Genomic DNA, 17,471 nt, shown 5'->3' on the forward strand with positions numbered 1-17,471 from the left:
CCTCTCTCCTCTGACAGCTTCCGCCTGGTGCCTTTCCTGGTGGAGTTGCGGGCCGTCATGGACTGGGTCTGGACGGACACCACCCTGTCTCTCTCCAACTGGATGTGTGTGGAAGACATCTATGCCAACATCTTCATCATCAAGTGCAGCCGCGAAACTGAGAAGGTGGGCCTGGAATGGTAGGGGGGGAGGAGGCGAGGGTGGGCCTGACCTCTCCCGCCGCTGTCCTAGAGTGTAAAAACGTACCCCATATATACACACTTGGCCACTTTGATTTATGGCTCTGGCACTGTTACAAGTGCCACATCATATTGGTCCCACATTTGTAAGAATTGGATTGTTTTCACACTTTGGAACTCCCTGCCTATTGACATCAGGCAGGTACTTTCACCGTACTCTTCTTGGCACCTGCTAAAAATGTGATGGTTTGGGCTAGTCTAGCCAGACATGTAGAAGCTGCTCTGTAATCTGGCTTTAGCTTCTCACTGATCTTAATTTTTTTTAATGTTCTAAATAGTCCTTAAGTGTTATTTTACTGATACTTTCATTGTTTTATTCTTTTTGTAAACTGCTTTGAGGGGTTTTCTTTTACAATCAAGAGGTATAAAGTTTATCAAATAAACTGAAACAAGAGCAGCTGGTGGGAGGGAGGCTGAGTGATGAGAAAGGAGGAACTCTGGACGAGCTTTTATCCTCCCGTTGTCCAGGATGCGGCCATCTAACCATGCCGTCGTGCACATGTGGGCCTCGTCCTTATGCTTCTCTGACCCCTCCCTACAGAAATACCCGCAACCCAAGGGGCAGAAGAAGAAGAAGATTGTAAAGTACGGCATGGGGGGCCTCATCATCCTTTTCCTCATCTGCATCATCTGGTTCCCGCTGCTCTTCATGTCGCTCGTGCGCTCTGTGGTGGGCGTGGTCAACCACCCCATTGACGTCACCGTCACCCTCAAGCTGGGAGGTTACGAGGTAGGAAGAGGACAGCACTGGGTGTCTCGTCTGTCCTGTTCAGAAGGGTGATTCTGCCTCACAGTGAATAACGCAGTAGCAGTACCCGCTGCTAGCTGGAGAAATAGCTGCACGGCCCACTTCATTGGGAGCTAGCACTGAGCCGTTCTCTCTAAAGCACTGGTCAGAAGCCACGCTGACTGCCATGTGCAGGGAGGGTTTTTGTCTGTCGGGTCAAACCTGCCAAAAGAACCTGGTGGCCTTTTGGCTTACCCTGTCGGAACAGCCTTTCACAAGCCCAGCTGGCTGAGGCTGATTTGAGCTGTCATCCAAAACGTCTGGAGGGCCCTATCTCGGGAGATGCTGCTGCAGATGGCATGGCCGGGTTCTCTTGCTTGAATGATACGGTCATTCTGGTCTGCATTCCGACAGCCCCTCCTGCTGTCCACTCCTTAGCAGACCCACCATCTAGATGGCGTGGGGAGGTCCATGGTCCATTTCTGTATGCGTGACGGGTTGTCGTTGGTTCCAGGATTGGTTTCACGGAGGATAAAGCTATCGGTGGCCTCTAGTGTCAGAAGGCAGGCGGCTAATGCACTCGAGCCCTGCTTCCCACTGGGGCATCTGGCTGACCTCTCTGCGGAAGAGGCTGCCGGACTAGATTGCCTGATCCGGCAGGGCTGTTTGCTTGGACCGGCTCTGCTGCCCGTGAGGAATTCTCGACCCCCTCCTCCCTCTCACCCTTTTTCTTTCGCAGCCTCTCTTCACCATGAGCGCCCAACAGCAGTCAATCCAAGAGTTCACCCCCAAGGACTATGATGCATTAACGAACGAGTTTGTGCGGCAGCCGGTGAGTTTCCCAAGGAAATTGGGAATGGGAAGAGAGCTCACCTCTGCATCCAAGCATGTGGCTATAGCAGCAGCAGCAGCAGCAGCAGCAGCAGCAGCAGCAGCAGCAGCAGTCCTCCCAATCCTCATGTTCTGTGCTGGTGCTGTGTAAGAAAAGGAGGCTTTATGGGTAAACTAGTTGTGTATGTGTTGCGGCATCCCACCCTGACTCTGGGGCTCTCTGCTGCCCCCAGGTGGCCATGCAGTTCATCACCCTTTACAGTTACGAGGATATCGTGACGGCACGCATCGAGGGCAGTTCAGGCTCGCTGTGGAGCATCAGCCCACCCAGCCGGGAGCAGCTGTACCGAGAGCTGCATAATGGCTCCTCCGCCATCACCCTGCGCTTCACGTGGAACTTCCAGAGGTATGTCCCAGTGGAGATTTAGGATTGTGGTGTCTCACTAGGGTATGCATCAAGAAACACCTTGCTGGCTCAGGTCAATGGCTTGCGCAGTACGCATTGCCATGAGTAATACTTCACAGTGTAATTCAGCAGCAGTAATTTCCCACTCTCAGGCCATGTTCTGCACCCTCTCCAAGTGCCTTTGACTGGCTGGAATGTGTCCTTAAGAGTCTGAGGGTGCCTCTTGCTTGCTTGCCTGGATGGAGAAGTGTTGGTACATAGAGAACCCTGCCTGGCTGGAATACAGCCTGTGGTACGAAGACGAGAGTCACATTCATTGCTCTGCCCTCTTCTGCCTCTCACATCCTGCCCACCACTGGCCTGTGGCCCCTGGAAGCTTGTCTGTAAGGGGATGCAGCCCCTGAGCTGAAAATGGTTCTCCATCTCCTAATAGTCTTGCTGGTTAACTTTGACCAAGACACTTTAGCCTCGGGTTTTTGTTTTTTTTAATAACTTTATTTAAATTTTTAAAATACAAAAAAAGACAAACAATAAACAAAATCATGAAATCCACACAAATTGTCAACAAATTATTACAAACGAAATGGAAAAAGAAAAGGAGAGAGGAATTATTTTTTTACACCAAAGTAAAAAGAAAATACAAAAGATGCAAAAATATAAAAGAGACGAAGGATTATAGATAACAATTTAAAATTGACTTCCAATTATTTATGTATCGCTTCCCTTAATAATTGCTCCTAACTTGCTATACCTCATACAACAATTAAGAAAAGAAAAAGAAACAAAATAAATTGATATATAATTCCCTCTTTAGTATACAAATAATTTTCTCTTTAATATAACTATCCCTGTGTGTATCTCAATCTAAGCAAATCACCAACTCTGTTTTTATACCTTCTTTTTTCAAAAAAATATTCAACGTATTTCCACTCGGCTTTAGATTTTTGTTTTGGTATGTTTCTAATTGCTGCCATCATCTTAGCTAAATTCATATATTCCACTAACTTAATCTGCCATTCTTGGACCATTGGCATTTTCTCCCCTTTCCAATTTTGGGCTATAAGTAACCTGGCTGCTGCACAAGCATACAATTTTTTTTTTCTATCCTCAGGTATATTTTCAGGAATCATACTTAATAGAAAAGCCTCTGGGTTTTTTTCAAACGTGACTCTCAACATTTTTTTTTAATTTTTCATATATTTCATTCCAGAATCTATTGATCTTTATACATGCCCACCAGCAATGAAAATAACTTCCTACCTTTTCCTGGCATTTCCAACATTTATTCGTTTTGGTTTTATTTTTTTTTGCCATTTTCTCTGGTGTTAGATGCCAAATATAAACTAATTCCATCATATTCTCCTTGATTCCTGTACAGGCTGTAAACCTCATATTAACTTTCCATAACTTATCCCATTGTGTTCTATAAATTGGATCCATTTTATCATTACACACTTCACTTCGTCTTTTAATTCCCTCTCGTCTTTTAATTTCTCGGTTGTTGTTTTTAATGGGTCATCTTCTTGGTGTGTTCTGAACACTTAATTGCACCAAAGGCTCAGCATGGGCAAGAGCTTCTCAGACAAAACAGATGACAAAGGATTTGAAACATCAATACCTCTCTGTCTCTTCCTCTTTTTATTACTCTCACCCCCAAAACCTTCAGGAACCTTAGCATAGGAGGAACAGCGGAGTACACCTCTGAGAAGCACACAATGGAGCTGGGGCAACAAGACAACGTGCGAAGAGATTTGGCGAGGCTGCTGCAAGGCACCCACAACGAGTTTGTGTGAGTGGCACCCCCCTAGCACTCTCCCAATGATTTTACTGCAAGAAAGGAGGCAATCTCTCCTCCATCTCAAAAACAAAACCCCGTGGGTGATCCCACACAGTGGGGATGAGAAAATGATTCGCGGTTGACCAAAGTTTCCCCAGTAGAGCCTTGGCATGGCTTAGCATAAGAGCATCAGAAGCAACTGGCTGCTGGATCAGGCCAAATGGGTCCCAGCATCTTGGTCTCACACTGGCCAGCTTGATGCCTTTGGGAAGCCCACAAACAGGACCTGAGTGCAACAGAGACGCTACCCTCCCTTGGGGTTGGGATCATGCATGTGGGAGGGAGTGTGTCTGTGTGCACCCTTTAAAGGCTTCCTCTGATCCTCCTCTTTTTTTGTTCCAGTAAAGTCCCCAAACTCTTTCCTCCCTACATTCGTGCACCTAACGGCCCTGAAGCCAAACCTGTTGAGCAGATGCTGCCAGGTGAGACTGTTTCCGTTCTGTTTCCATATACGGGTTCAAAAGTGCCAAGTGCAAACATGGAGTAACAGTTCGTTTAGTTATCCTAGAGATCTCAACAAACAAAATTTTATTCCAAAATTCAGCCCCCATCCCAATCAGATTGGTAACTAGTTTGAACTGAAAGCCCACACTGCTGTTTCTGATTAAGCTGGAGGGATGGGAGAACACCTATTCTTTATGAAGCCAGAGTTGCTCATTCAAAGTTTCTATCCACCGTTCCATATATAACGTGGCAGAGGATGAGGACAGCTACTGGGACGTGGAGGTGCAACTGAAACGGCAGCAGGTGGGGCTTGAGAACGGCAGTGCCAACTTCCTTGAGTGGTGGGTGATTCGGCTGGCCAACTGCCAGCAACAGGACTGCAACATCCTGCCCATGGTAATTTTCAACGACAAAGTCAGCCCTCCCAGCCTCGGTTTCTTGGCAGGATATGGGTGAGTAACATCAGGAGGGTGCCATTCACATTCATGGGGGAATTGTTGCCTACATTCTAAGCTCTGGCAGTGATGCAAATCTTTGGCTCAGAGGTCATGGGCTTGGATAGCCCATACCTTTGGGCACAGGGGTGGGGAAGAAACACAGGCCCCAAGACTATCTGGCCCCTGGGACTCTCCTGGGGCCACACAGCATCCTGAACCAACCCCGTCCTGCTTTGCATCTTCCCCGAGTGTTTTGTTTCCAATTGAATGCCTAGAACCCTTCTAGAGGCTCCAAGCTAAACCCTTTGTGTTTAACCAGGCCTTCGGTTAATTAACATGGCCTCCTATGGTGGTGATCATTTTTCAGTAGCATGGTTAGGATTTGTCCTGATTAGTATGCTGCTGGATGAGCATTTTCTGTATTTTACATGTCACTGCTTTACATTTTTCTAGTCTTAAATCATTTTTAAGTGCTGAATTTTCTTTTGGGGGCACTTTTTATTATATAGAGCAGCTGACAAATGTTATAATAATTCTACCCCCCTTCCCCCAATGCACTAGCAAAGCAGCCATTTCTTAGCTGCATTATTCTGAGCAGATGGGTATGGGTTGCTCTCAATAAAACTAAGGAGGCATACAAAGGTGTGATCTTGCAGGCCTGCAAAGCAGAACCGCACGGCTGTGGCTTCTGCCGTGTGCTGGTTGCTGCTTTCTTGGATCCCTGGCTGACCCCCTTCTCCCCACACCCAGGATCATGGGCCTCTATGTATCCATCGTGCTGGTGATTGGAAAGTTTGTGCGGGGCTTCTTCAGTGAGATCTCTCACTCCATCATGTTTGAGGAGCTGCCCTGCGTCGACCGCATCCTTAAGCTGTGTCACGACATCTTCCTGGTCCGTGAGACGGGCGAGTTGGAGCTGGAGGAGGAGCTGTACGCCAAGCTCATCTTCCTCTACCGCTCGCCGGAGACCATGATCAAGTGGACACGCGAGAAAGAGTGAGGAGCCGCTACCACAGAGCCAAGCAGTCCGCAAGACACAAGAACAGGTGTTGAGAAAACACCACCTTCTCTCTCGCGCTCTCTAAGGGGCGGATGGAGAGCCTAAAGATGGACCTGGAGAGGGTGCTGATCTCCTCCTACTGCTGGACCTGGAAACTGCCTCTCTCCCCCACCTGCCTTTTGCTTAACCTCTGTGGGTGGGGCAGCCTCTTAACCTCTGAGCCAAACCTGCTGCCCCACTGCCTTTGGAGGAGGACAAGGAGGAGGGGAATGCTGTCACTCTTTGCATCAGATTTCCCTTTTTGAAACGGCTGAATGGGAAGCACCTTTGCACTCTCCGAAGCCCCTTCCCCTCCTGGGTTATTCACAGCAGCACAAGGGGGTGTTTTGCAAAGCAGGAAGTCTGCAACCATTTGCTGATTGACTTGCAGCGTTGTATCCTGCTGAGAGGCCACTGTATGCACAGCAATAACCTATTTGCATCTCCCCCCCCCAAAAAAACGAAAGAATCTGGGGGTACAGAGCTTCTCTCCCCCCCTCCCACTTCTTGTTCTCACGTTGCCACAAACACTCCCTACCCCCACCCCACAACCGAGTGCCATAGACTAGGCATCACTACGTGCCAACCCCAGCTGCTGGAAACAAAGGGGTGGCTGGAGTCTATTGACTTTTTTTCTAAAGGAGGTGGTTTTATTTATACAGATCTATATAATAAAACTTTTAAAAAATAAAAAGCTGTGATTATTAGCGATATTGAAGCATACTGAATAATGGATAAAATTGGGGGGTGGGGTGGAAAAGAGGTGATACACCCTCACTTTGAACAGAGCTTTATACCACAAGTATAAGGCACCTTTGGCCCTCCAGATATTGCTGAACTACAACTCCCATCATTCCCGGCCATTGGCCATGCTTGCTGGGGCTGATGGGAGGTGTAGTTCAGCAGAATCTGGCAAGGCACTGGTTCTCCACACTGGCGGAGTTGTGTAAGGACTCTCAAGCGCTTGGCACCAACTGAAATGATGGGAGACTTCCTGTAGCATCACTGAGCCAGCTGCTGGCGGCTTCAGAATAATTTATTTGCGTTAGAAAATTTATTAAAATTCAGGAAGGAAGAAAAGGTCAAATAAGAGCCAAGAGGGGATGCTTTCTTGCACTGGGTGTTCTACTCTGGTTCTCCAGAGCTCAGCAAACCTGTTAGGATGGTATTTGGTCGTCAGCTCAGGGGAAGGCCCTCAGCAGCATCACTGTCCTCGTCTTCAAGCAAGAACTCCTGGATTTCTTGCTTCATTGCAGCCCTGCAGGAACAAAACACACACCAGTCTCTACACGTTTCTGGTTCCCCAGCAACTCTCGTTCAGTTGGCCAGAAGCTGGAAAAGTCACAAAGGGGACCCCTATGACAAGCTGCTGCTGTTTGTGGGTGTGGAGATGGGACCTGCACAGGGAGAGTGGGTGGTTAAGTGAGAATCGGCACAAGAAGCGTGCCCCACAGAGGCTGGTAACCCCAGTAAACCAGCGTTGCAGTTCACAACTTGGTCAGATAAAACCCTTGTTAAGATTAATTCTATCTGGTTTTATAATAAATTGTCATTGGACAGGTATTGGGGATGAGCAGAGGACATGACCATGGCTGCCAAGGCAGGATCTGAGCCTTTGACAGACCCTTTGGCCATCTCCAACCCATGGGGCTGTCGTAATAGTTCCTGCCCCACGTGCTACTGCAAGAATACATGCTTTGGTCTCAAATTTCTCCTCTTCGTCATACACGTTTATCCAACCTACGTAACCGCAACCACAAAAATTTAGATTCCTCCATGATTTCCTTTTCTGTCTCAAGAGCACCCTGGCCTTTTGGTAAGAGGAGGGAGCACAAAATAAATTTGGGGCCTGGTCTTGCCACCCAGAGTGATTCCATAGAGTAATGGGCCCGGTTTGAGATCTCTTTGGTCTCTTTCTCATGCATACACACACTTCAGCACTGCCTCCAATAAGCTCTTCCCTGCCCTTCCTATAAGTGCTTCTATCCAGAGATGAACTATGTCTCCCACTGCACAAACCCCCTCCTCTGCAGAGTGTGTGGCTTGTACCTGCATCGCCGGCGCTCTGCCTCCAAGTGGATGTAGGCTGGGAGGGGCTCCAAGGAGCTCTGCAGAGGAGGAAAGAGGTTGGGGTGAATGAACACTTCCAGAATCCAGAGCAGATGCTTCACTGTGATGAATGCCTGAGCATCCCTTAGGCCTGGCAGAGCCCATGCCCATCCCGCCTGGTAAAGAAAATACAAAAGGGTAGGCGGCCTTTCCTCTTTGCCCTGGGTTCTAGTCCTCATGAGGCCAAGCCTCCTTGTCCAGATCAAGCGGCAGGCAATGCCCTATTTTGCTGCACTCTGCTTGGGCCCACAACACTCCTCTCTCCCCCTTCCCAAAGGCCGCATCACTCTCCCACCCGTCAAACTCAACCGGGATAGCTTCATCCACTCATCTGGAAGCAGCGGTTTGGTGACAGAGGCAGCCAGCTGGCCTGTAGTCTCTGAACAGAAAGCAAACGTGACAGCCCAGAAAAATGCAGCATTAGAGTAGGAGGAATGGTCCGCTCCACACCTCTCTGCACTTACCATGTCTTTGATGGTCAGGCGGCAGCTGTAGCAGAGCAATGGGAGGAGCTGGGAAGAATCTCTACAGGGAGAACAGAGCAGGAGGGCAGAGGATCAAGTCTGGGCAGATGATGTCTTTGATTCTAGTACAGCAGAGGTGAACCTGCTTCACACCCACCCACCCCAAGTGCTTTTGCCTGCTTGGTGGGCGTGTCTTCTTGAACTTGGATAATACCTCTCACTTCCTTGAATAGAGTGGGGTGTTTGTGTGAATAATTTCACAAAGGCGACATTTACATCGGTTGCTCCGCCTGCATTTGCTTCTGGCCCCAACACCATTGACATGCAGCCCTCCAAAGGGTTTCCCACCCCTGGTCTAGAAGCACAAGAGCACCTAAGGGGAGCCTGCAGGATCAGGCCAATGGCCCATCTAGCCCACTGTCCTTTTCTCATTGTGGCCATCCAGATGCCTGTGGGAAACTGGCAAGCAGGATTTGAGCGCAAGAGCCCTCTCCCCCCTCCTGTGGTTTTCAGCAACTGGTATTCAGAGTCATCTTTGACTCCTGCAGTGGAGGCAGAGTTGCTGGTAGTCATTCATAGCCTTTGTCCTCCAGCTCTTTTTTTAAAGGCCATCCAAGTTGGAGGCAAGGAGTCCACCCCCCCCCCCCAATACAAGGCTAAGTTGTTTGTGGAGCTACCCATTCTGGATGCAGCATCCCTGCTTACCTTGGCGACAGAGGGGCCCTGCAGCATCCTGTCTGGTTCAAGGCCCCTCCACAGCAGCCGTTCCCAGTGGATGGTGGAATTGGCTTCTGGCAGAGCTGCTCTGACAGCACCGTCGACTGCAAGGAGGAGCCATCCACTGGGGAGGAAAGGGAAAGCAGAGTCAGAGGCAGCATCACTTCTTGGGCCTGCTGAGTCGTTGTCCTCTGTGGCAGAGAGAGTTTCAGCTGTTGCCCCCGAGTTGCTAAGCTTTTGTAAGCAAGGACAGTCTTGCTCTCTTTGTACCCAGGGTACAGCAGGCTAGAAGGATGCTGTTACAACAGCCGTGCTGGATCAGTCCGGCATCCTCTTCTCAGTGACAACCCAGATGCCAAGGGGAAGCCTGCAAGAGGGCAAGAGCCCTCTCCTCTCCTGCAGTTTCTAACAACTGGTATTCAGAGGCATGCTGCCTCCAGCAGTGGGAGAAGAGCATAGCCACTGTGGCTAGCAGCCATGAACAGTCTTATTCTTCCATGAATTTGTCTACAAGAAGTAGTCATGGAAAATAAGGCTTCCTGCTGCTTTCCCCAACCAGTTCCCCTCCAGATGTCACTGGACTACAATTCCCATCATCCCTGTCATTTAGACGAGTTGGAAGTCCACCAATTTTCCAGGGGGCACCAGGATGGAGAAGGTTGCTCTAGACCAGCCTTTCTCAACCTTGGGGCCCCAGATGTTGGATTACAACTCCCATCATCCCTAGCTTAAGGGACCAGTGGCCAGCAATGATGGGAGTTGTAGTCCAACATCTGGTGACGAAAAGGCTGCTCTAGATGTTACTCAGGAGGCAGGTATCCCAGTGGCAAGGTCACAAGTTCTATGGCAGTTGGGTAGAGCAGCCCAGGAGGAGAAACTCCTGAGCCTCAGCTAATTCTGGCGCCCTGCAGGTTAGAACAGGCGGGCTGGCAAGTGGGTGTTTGTGGCTTGTGGTGGGAGGCAGAAGTCAAGCTAGCTTTTGGGGTCCTTATGGTTCTCTGATTTCTGCCTTTGTGGAACCATATCCAGGTGCATCCCCTTCTTAAAGAAGTGAAAAAGTACTTTCCCGTTGAGGTTCACAAGGCCACCACATACCAGCATTGGTGTCCAAGGCGCAGAGACAGAAGAGGCACTGGGGTGTTTCTGTGGGTCCACCAGGGTCAGCCTTTCGGGAAGTCACACAAAGCTTCTCACCTGTCCTGCAGAAAGGATGGAGAGGGCATCAAGAAGAGGGCTGGGAAGACATGGCTAGCCCTTCTGCCCCCTATTATCCATCTTGCTTTTGCCCCTCAGGCCTTCCGTGCACCGCCCAGCTGCTCTCACATCACATGGGGGAAGTCACACAGTCCACGTCTGCATGTATTCCGCAGACAGCATGTGAGAACTGGCACAGAGTTAAGCCACCAGAAAGCAACAATGATCTCAACACACTCATTTTAAGATTAAAAGGGTTGTATCCAGTGTTAGTCCTACTCAAGACCCTCTGCAGTCAATGGACTTCTTTAGGTCCATTCATTTCAACAGATCTACTGTAAGTAAAATTAAGTTGGATAAAACCTGGAGTTTCTAGGCTTTAATGGTGGCTGAAGCAAACTTTAAATCCCGTTAGAGGAAAATGTCATGGTCTCATGAATCCCAAAAGGGATGTGGGGTCAAGATGTGGGGCTTTGCTGCCCTGAAGAATAAGTGGGTTTTTATCATTATTATCACCCACCCCTCACCCTAAGGTCCCAGTGCAGGTTACAACTTTAAAACACAGTATTAAAACTGCTTACAATCACAGAAATGAGGTGGCTCCTAAAAATACACACCTCCCAGGGCAAAGATGTGCATCTTCACTATTTGCCAGAAATTGCATCGTGAAGGTACCAGACATACCCCAGTGGGGAGGGAGTTCAAGAACTTAGGGGCTGCCATGGAGAATGCCCTCTCCTGGACCACCCGACACCCCACCCAAACCCTCTTAGGGCAGAGGAACTACCACAAGGGCTCTGCCTATCTTAGCACCTGAGAGGGTCTGTAGGGAAGGAGGCAGTCTTTCAAGTATGTGGGGCCTGAGTAGTTTAGGGCATTAAACACTAATGTGAGAACCCTGAATTGGACCCGGAAGCGAACTGGCAAATCCAATGGGTTTTTAAGCCACACAGACAACTTCCTAGTTTGCATGGTTTATTCAGCCTGCAGAAACTGGAAACTTACTGTCGCTGGTGCATACAGTCCTGCTTACAATGGGTGCAAATACTAACAGGACGGCAGAAGGGAGATTATCAGCATGCAACCGACAGGGGTGGGGCAGTGGGGGGGGGAGTGCTGATGAATGTCCTCCTAGAAGCAGGGAGACATGCAGTTGCTTGCAGGAGAATGGCCCAGCCAAAGGCTTGCTTACCGGCAGACTGTGCTGGTGGTGGAGGGGAAGTCGCACTGCAACCTGTAGAGGAAGCTCTCAATCAGGCGGTGAATGCTGGCTCTGTCGGGGGTCTGTGGAAGAGGAGAAGAAGGGCATCACTCTTGGGCAACAAGGAAGGTTAATTGCTCCCAGGCACTCAGGAGGGGGTCCCTCTTACTTTAGTATCCAGCGCAGGCATGAAGACCGTGGGCACCCCAAAGAAGCAATTGTAGAAGGCAATCTCTTTGGCCGTGTATTCCCGCATGGGACGCAAGAACAGCACATCACCGTGGCGGCTGTCTGAGAAGCCCTTTCAAGGAAAGGAGAAAGTGAACAGAGGAGAAAGTGCCTGATTCGCTGCCCCGTTTGTGATATCAGATAGCTCTGGGTGGTCCAAAGCGGTGATGTGCAACAGAATATAGGAACTTGGCTGGTCCTCTAGCTCGGTATTGTCTGAAATGCCTGCCACCAGCAGTTCTCCAAGCTTCCAAGCAATGGTCTCTCCCAGTTCTACCTGCAGATGCCAGAGATTGGACCGGGGACCTTCTGCATGCAAAGCAGATGCTCTGCCACTGAGCTACGGTTCTTCCTTTTATAGAAGCAATAAAGAAAAGCACAATGGTGGTCAACAGACTTCAGTTTGTCTTCTGATGCAATTCATTATACATTATACTTGGAAGTCAGCCCCGTCATGTTCAGTGGGGCTTACTCCCAGGTAAGCACATGCAGGAATCGCAGCTTTAGTCCCTGAACCTGGTGCTGCAACTTTTTGGAAGGACATGAACAACTCCCTGCTTCCCTCTCTCCAGCTCTACATACCTTCAGGGCAAGGAGTGGGGTGCAGAGGCTTGGCTTTCTGCTAGCTAGCAAGGCCATTATAAGCAGTTCAGGTGCCTGCTGCTGAAATGGTCAGCCCCAAATGTCCACTTTGGAGATGGGAAGCAGGGACTGAATCCCTCAAGAGCTGCACTGCCCTCTCCAGCTTGAAGCTTGCACCTCTCACCAAAGGGGGTGAAAAACATGGGCCTCTGTGGCCCCAACAGATGGGAGTCTGTAGCCCCTGCTCTCACCGTATCTGCAGCCAGAAAGGCTCCCCGTCCCAGGCACAGGTTGGTCAAGAGCTTGACAGCCACACGGGTACCGCTGTCCCCCATCATCACCTTGGAATATCCGCTTGTCCGGGCCACATGCAGGATCAGGTGGTTCCTAAGAACACAAGGAGGGCCCTGTTGCATCAGATCAAAAGCCCATCCAGTTCTGCATCCCGTTTTCAGTGGCCAAGGTAGCCCACAAGCAGGACTCTCCCCCACTTGCAATCCACTTGCAATACCAAGTGATATTCAGACGCAACACACAGCCATCGTGGCGAGTGGCCTTAGCCTACACTAATTGGTCTAGCCCACTTTTAGACAAACTCATGGAGGGTATAAACTCATGAAGAGGAGCAGAGAGGTGCCTGGCCCCTCCCCAGGAGCACAGACCTCAAACTGCCAAGCAAAGCAGCCAAGGATTGTCTCACTCAGTGGAGCTGTGAAGAGGCCATGAAAAGCAAACCTGGAAGTGGCAGCCTAGAGAGGGTGAAGCAGAATACACTAGGTCCTGGCTCTGTAGGGCCTTGTGCTCCTGAAGTTGTTGCTCAGGATGGGTTGGCCTCTGCTCTGCCTGCAGCAGCCCTGTCACCCTTCCGCAACCTCAAAGGGGTGCTAGCAGCATCCATGCAGCTGCCAAGGATTCAGGAATTATTGGGATTGGCCAGGATCTATACTCAGTTATCCCCTCTTAAGCAGGTTAAATTAGACAGCAAGAGGCCTCTGAATGCGGCCTCCAAAACATCCTTGGGCTGCCCATCTTTGAGAGCAATGCATACTGGGAACTCGTCCAGCAGCACTCCACCAAAGGAAAGATGATCTCCGTCACTGGCAAAGAAGCTCACCGGAGAGTCTGTAGGAGCTCCTCTTTTGACAGTCAGGGTTTTCACAGCCCCAAAGAGCTTGGTCAGTTCTTCAGTATGGGGCAACCGGAGGCGGCCTAGTTCCTGGGACCAACGGTCCCGCCTGCTGTGATGATCCGTGAACACTAAGCCTAGCCAGCTGGTCCTCCAGGGAGCTTGCTGAGTCCCCCGCCGCCTTCTCACACGCTGCTGCAATCGTATGAAGCCGTCCACAGCTTCCTTGTAGCTGCCGCCCTGGTCAGTGGCACTATGGGGAATGGAGTGCAGCACCGAGCCTGGCAGGTCAACACCTGTGAAAGGGCAGAGCACATGCAGTCAGCCACGGAAGCACCAGCAGGAACAGACATTAAAACACAGAAGTCAGTGTTTCCCGCACGCACACCCTTGAGATTTCTTTGCCGTGGTTAGTGTTGGGACTGTAAAACATCATAGGTTCTATGATAACGTTTATTTGAGAATTCTAAGCTATGGAGAAATCTGTCCTCTTTCGTTCTTCTAAAAGGTGGAGTGGGGGGAACCAGACTCAAGCACAAAGGTATAATCTGCATGCATTGCTCTGTCTGCTTTTGCCTCTTCCCCACTCATCACTGACATGTGGTCCTAGCCTGAAAATGTCATGAGGGGGTCTGTTCTTGCACCTTTCTTATGGGACTAGTTGGCTTCCACAATAATAAGGCTATTTCGTTACTGATCAGCCAAACAGATTTGTAAGGTGTTTCCTAACTCCACTCAAAATACACCAACGTACTGAAATGAGGAAGTGGCAACAAGCTCAGAGGTTGACACGGCACCCCAGGCCTCTCCTCATGTGCATCTTTCCTCACCTCTTCCAAGCACACCAGGTGATAAGGGAACCCTGTGGCTTGCAGGATCATCTCCACCTGGCTGCGGATCTCCTCCCGCTTGCCTGGGCTCTGTCCGCACACAGCTCCCTCTGCACGACAAGAAAGAGGATCAGGGAGATCAGTTAAACAAGCTGAGTGGGCTTCTGGGGGGGCACTCCCACCCTATTTTCTTCTAGCTTGGGGGAGAGTCGCGGTGTAAGTCACCTGAACCATTTAGAGAGCCACCTCACTCAAAACCTTTACCCAAATTAATTTTGATGCCCAAAGGGTCACTCTGAGCTTGGTAACAGTCTATGGTGAAAAATAGGCTTGACAACAGAAATCGCACTAGGAACCTAAGACAGCTGCCTTTCAGTGTGTGAATCCCTCCTGGGCCCATCTAGGGGTGGAGAACCTGGTGCCTTCCAGATGCCCTTGGACTACAACTCCCATCTGCCCCAGCCAGCAGAACCAATAGTCAGGGATGCTGAGAGTTGCAGTCCAGCAGCATCTGCAGGGCCTCTACACTGACTCGCAGTGACACTCCAGAGTCTCAGAAACAGGGCGTTTCCCAGCTCTACTTAGAGATGCTGGGGACTGAATCTTTTGCGTGCCAAGCAGATACTTGCCACTAAGCCACAGTCCATCCCCTTCTAAATGGCCACCCCAATCCTGCCTTCCATGAAGATGTGGCCACCGTCACAGGCACCCTAAGAATATTTGTTTGCCACAAAGGTAAGGAAAAGGGGGAAATCAGACTTTTTAGCAGTATTGTTTTAAAACCTTGGAGAAGAGTACAAGCGTTTTGATGCAAGGTTTGTTTTACCTTGAATAAACTGCCTCTGCTTAGACTTTTCAGTCTCCCAAACATAGAAGGGAATCCACCCAGCAAGCATTGCTTACCATCAACATAGATGATTCCTGGCTTGAAGCGGAGTTTCTTAGCTGCTTCCCGACTCAAGCCCTGGGATGAGAAAGAAGATTTGGGTCAGTTTCTAGCTGTTTTTAATACTAATTGCTATAACCCACCCTGCAACCTTGTGGTGAAGGGTGCATAAGAAATGGTATTAATTTAAGAACCACTCTACTAAACCCCCAAATTCTCTGTTTTTACCCTGCTTAGGAAGTCATGGGCAAATACCTCTTGCACTTGCCGCACCATTGAACTGGAGGCAGGGCCGCCCGAAAATGCAAGCAGAACCTAGAGTAAATAAAAATAAATAAAAAGCATGCAAGGGAGTATTAGAAAACATGTCTGTCACTTCTAGTGGTTAGCTCCCTCACCCGCCCGCCCCAAAATAACTGGGCAGGACCTTCTCTCCAGGGTAAATGCAGCGATTCTTGCCAAGCATAGCCCGGAACTTGTGAACAAAATAATCCTTGAAACAGCTCCTACAAAACAGCAACAAATGCATGTTATTTAAGCAATAAGATGCAATGGAAACCCAATTTTTGTCAAAGATCTTGGCCTTATTTTGTTTTAGCCACAATGCTATGCTTAGGAGCAGGAATAGAAGAAGCTGCCTTATATCATCAGACATTTTCCATCCACCTGATAGGCTTTCAGTGGGGTTCCGCATCCCATCACCTGCCACTTGACCCTTTTTAACAGACAATGCCAGGGATTGTATCTGTGAACTTCTGCATGCAAAACATGTGCTCTGCAAAGTGTAAGCTATGATCCTCCCCACACTTAACTATAGTTGGTTGAAACATCTCAAGTTCTGGGTTAGGGTAGTAGTGAGAGACTGAAAGTGAGCATGGGTGTTTAGCTCTTGAGAAAAAAAAACAACTCAAATTGTTTTTAGAAAGAGTTCTAATAGAGATTAAAGAGGTATAGAAATATGCCATGACTGAAATTCTGCTGTGTGAGTCAACACCAGAGGTTGCCACTTGTAGCAAAGATCAGCCAGATCCCTCAAAAAATGGTTTGCAGCTTTGCTGTAGACCACACCAGCCTTTCAGAAAAGGGCAACCATGTCTGCTGCCAGCCTGGTAAGAAGGCATCCGTCATACTTACTTGCAAAAGGCATCCCCAACACGGATGATCAACACCGGGGAACCTTCTTTACACTTCATGCATTTTGAGGGGCAGCTTAGAAGGGAGAAAAGGAAGATCAGATTCCAAAGTACAATTTGTATTGTTTGCCATTGGAATTAAAAACATTAGTGTAAAACTGTTATTGTTGTGTAGTATTTCTTATTGGTATAATACACTATGGGTGCTCTACAAGCAGGAGAATGGCATATGATTATCTTAACCAAACAGCCTAAAAGATTATGGCTGCAATCCTACCTCTGCTTACCTGGAATATCTCCCACTGCATTCAATAGAATTTACTTCTGAGTAGACATGGCTACGGTTGCACTGCAACATTTAATTACAGCAGAAGCTTTCACTGGACTACAAGCCCTTTCATTGGATGCATTAAGTGCTGCCCTAAATTGGCAGGTGTAATAACTGAGAATGCAACCCTTTCACACGCAGACCTCGGTCCACAAAAGCTTCTGTTGTAAGACATTTCTTATTATTTAAAGTGCCAAAAAACACTCTGCTACAGACAGTCTTTTAAAGTGCACGGATAGCACCACCACCACCACAACAACAACAACAACAAATGTGTTATGTTTGATTGCACAACGTGGATCTTTTCACATCAATTTCAGCCTGCCTTCTTAACTTCTGTTGTGGCCTCTGCGGCTATTGCAAAAACAGCACCTAGTGGGAAGTCGCGGCTCAGATGGACAAGCAGGGAAGGCCTCTTCCCAACCCCACGCCACCCCTTACCCTACTACCCCGTTCCCTACACTCACCCCCTGCCCAACCCACCCCTACCCCGTTCCCCTACCTGCCCCGAGGTGCCCTCTTAGGCTGCGTCTCGTTTCCGCAGCCTCCCTCCTCGGCTTCACACATCGCGGCCAGACCTCTCAGCCTAAGCAGCCACCTCCCGGCTCAGAAGAACCGAGCAAGGGCGGCCAACCAGCGCACTCTTCCGACGTCACGCGCCCTGGTTTGTACCATCTGCTCTATAGATCTGTCCTACACATTCACGAAGAGGA

The 17,471-nt window shown here is 49.2% G+C and overlaps 2 protein-coding genes across 2 annotated transcripts in view; one reads left to right on the plus strand and one right to left on the minus strand.

Annotated features, from left to right (window-relative positions):
* Positions 1–6,641, plus strand: part of PIEZO1 (piezo type mechanosensitive ion channel component 1) — a 112,663-nt gene extending 106,022 nt beyond the window's left edge. The window contains exons 45-52 of the mRNA XM_033156988.1: positions 18–165; positions 781–969; positions 1,706–1,798; positions 2,031–2,203; positions 3,870–3,992; positions 4,383–4,462; positions 4,738–4,936; positions 5,672–6,641. Coding sequence (XP_033012879.1) covers positions 18–165; positions 781–969; positions 1,706–1,798; positions 2,031–2,203; positions 3,870–3,992; positions 4,383–4,462; positions 4,738–4,936; positions 5,672–5,921 — 1,255 coding nt within the window. The 3' untranslated portion in view covers positions 5,922–6,641. The remainder of the gene's footprint in view (positions 1–17; positions 166–780; positions 970–1,705; positions 1,799–2,030; positions 2,204–3,869; positions 3,993–4,382; positions 4,463–4,737; positions 4,937–5,671) is intronic.
* A 316-nt stretch (positions 6,642–6,957) lies between these two features.
* CTU2 (cytosolic thiouridylase subunit 2) lies at positions 6,958–17,340 on the minus strand. The gene is given in 18 exon segments (XM_033156989.1): positions 6,958–7,218; positions 8,010–8,068; positions 8,534–8,594; positions 9,239–9,374; positions 10,346–10,449; positions 11,637–11,728; positions 11,815–11,946; positions 12,707–12,842; positions 13,570–13,598; positions 13,600–13,647; positions 13,649–13,768; positions 13,771–13,874; positions 14,408–14,521; positions 15,315–15,375; positions 15,553–15,612; positions 15,725–15,803; positions 16,432–16,506; positions 17,261–17,340. Coding segments are annotated over 18 exon segments (1,557 nt in total). The 5' UTR covers positions 17,326–17,340; the 3' UTR covers positions 6,958–7,136.
* Between the last annotated feature and the right edge of the window lie 131 nt (positions 17,341–17,471).

This window comes from Lacerta agilis, chromosome 8, assembly GCF_009819535.1.
Source record: "Lacerta agilis isolate rLacAgi1 chromosome 8, rLacAgi1.pri, whole genome shotgun sequence".
Lineage (NCBI taxonomy): Eukaryota > Metazoa > Chordata > Lepidosauria > Squamata > Lacertidae > Lacerta > Lacerta agilis.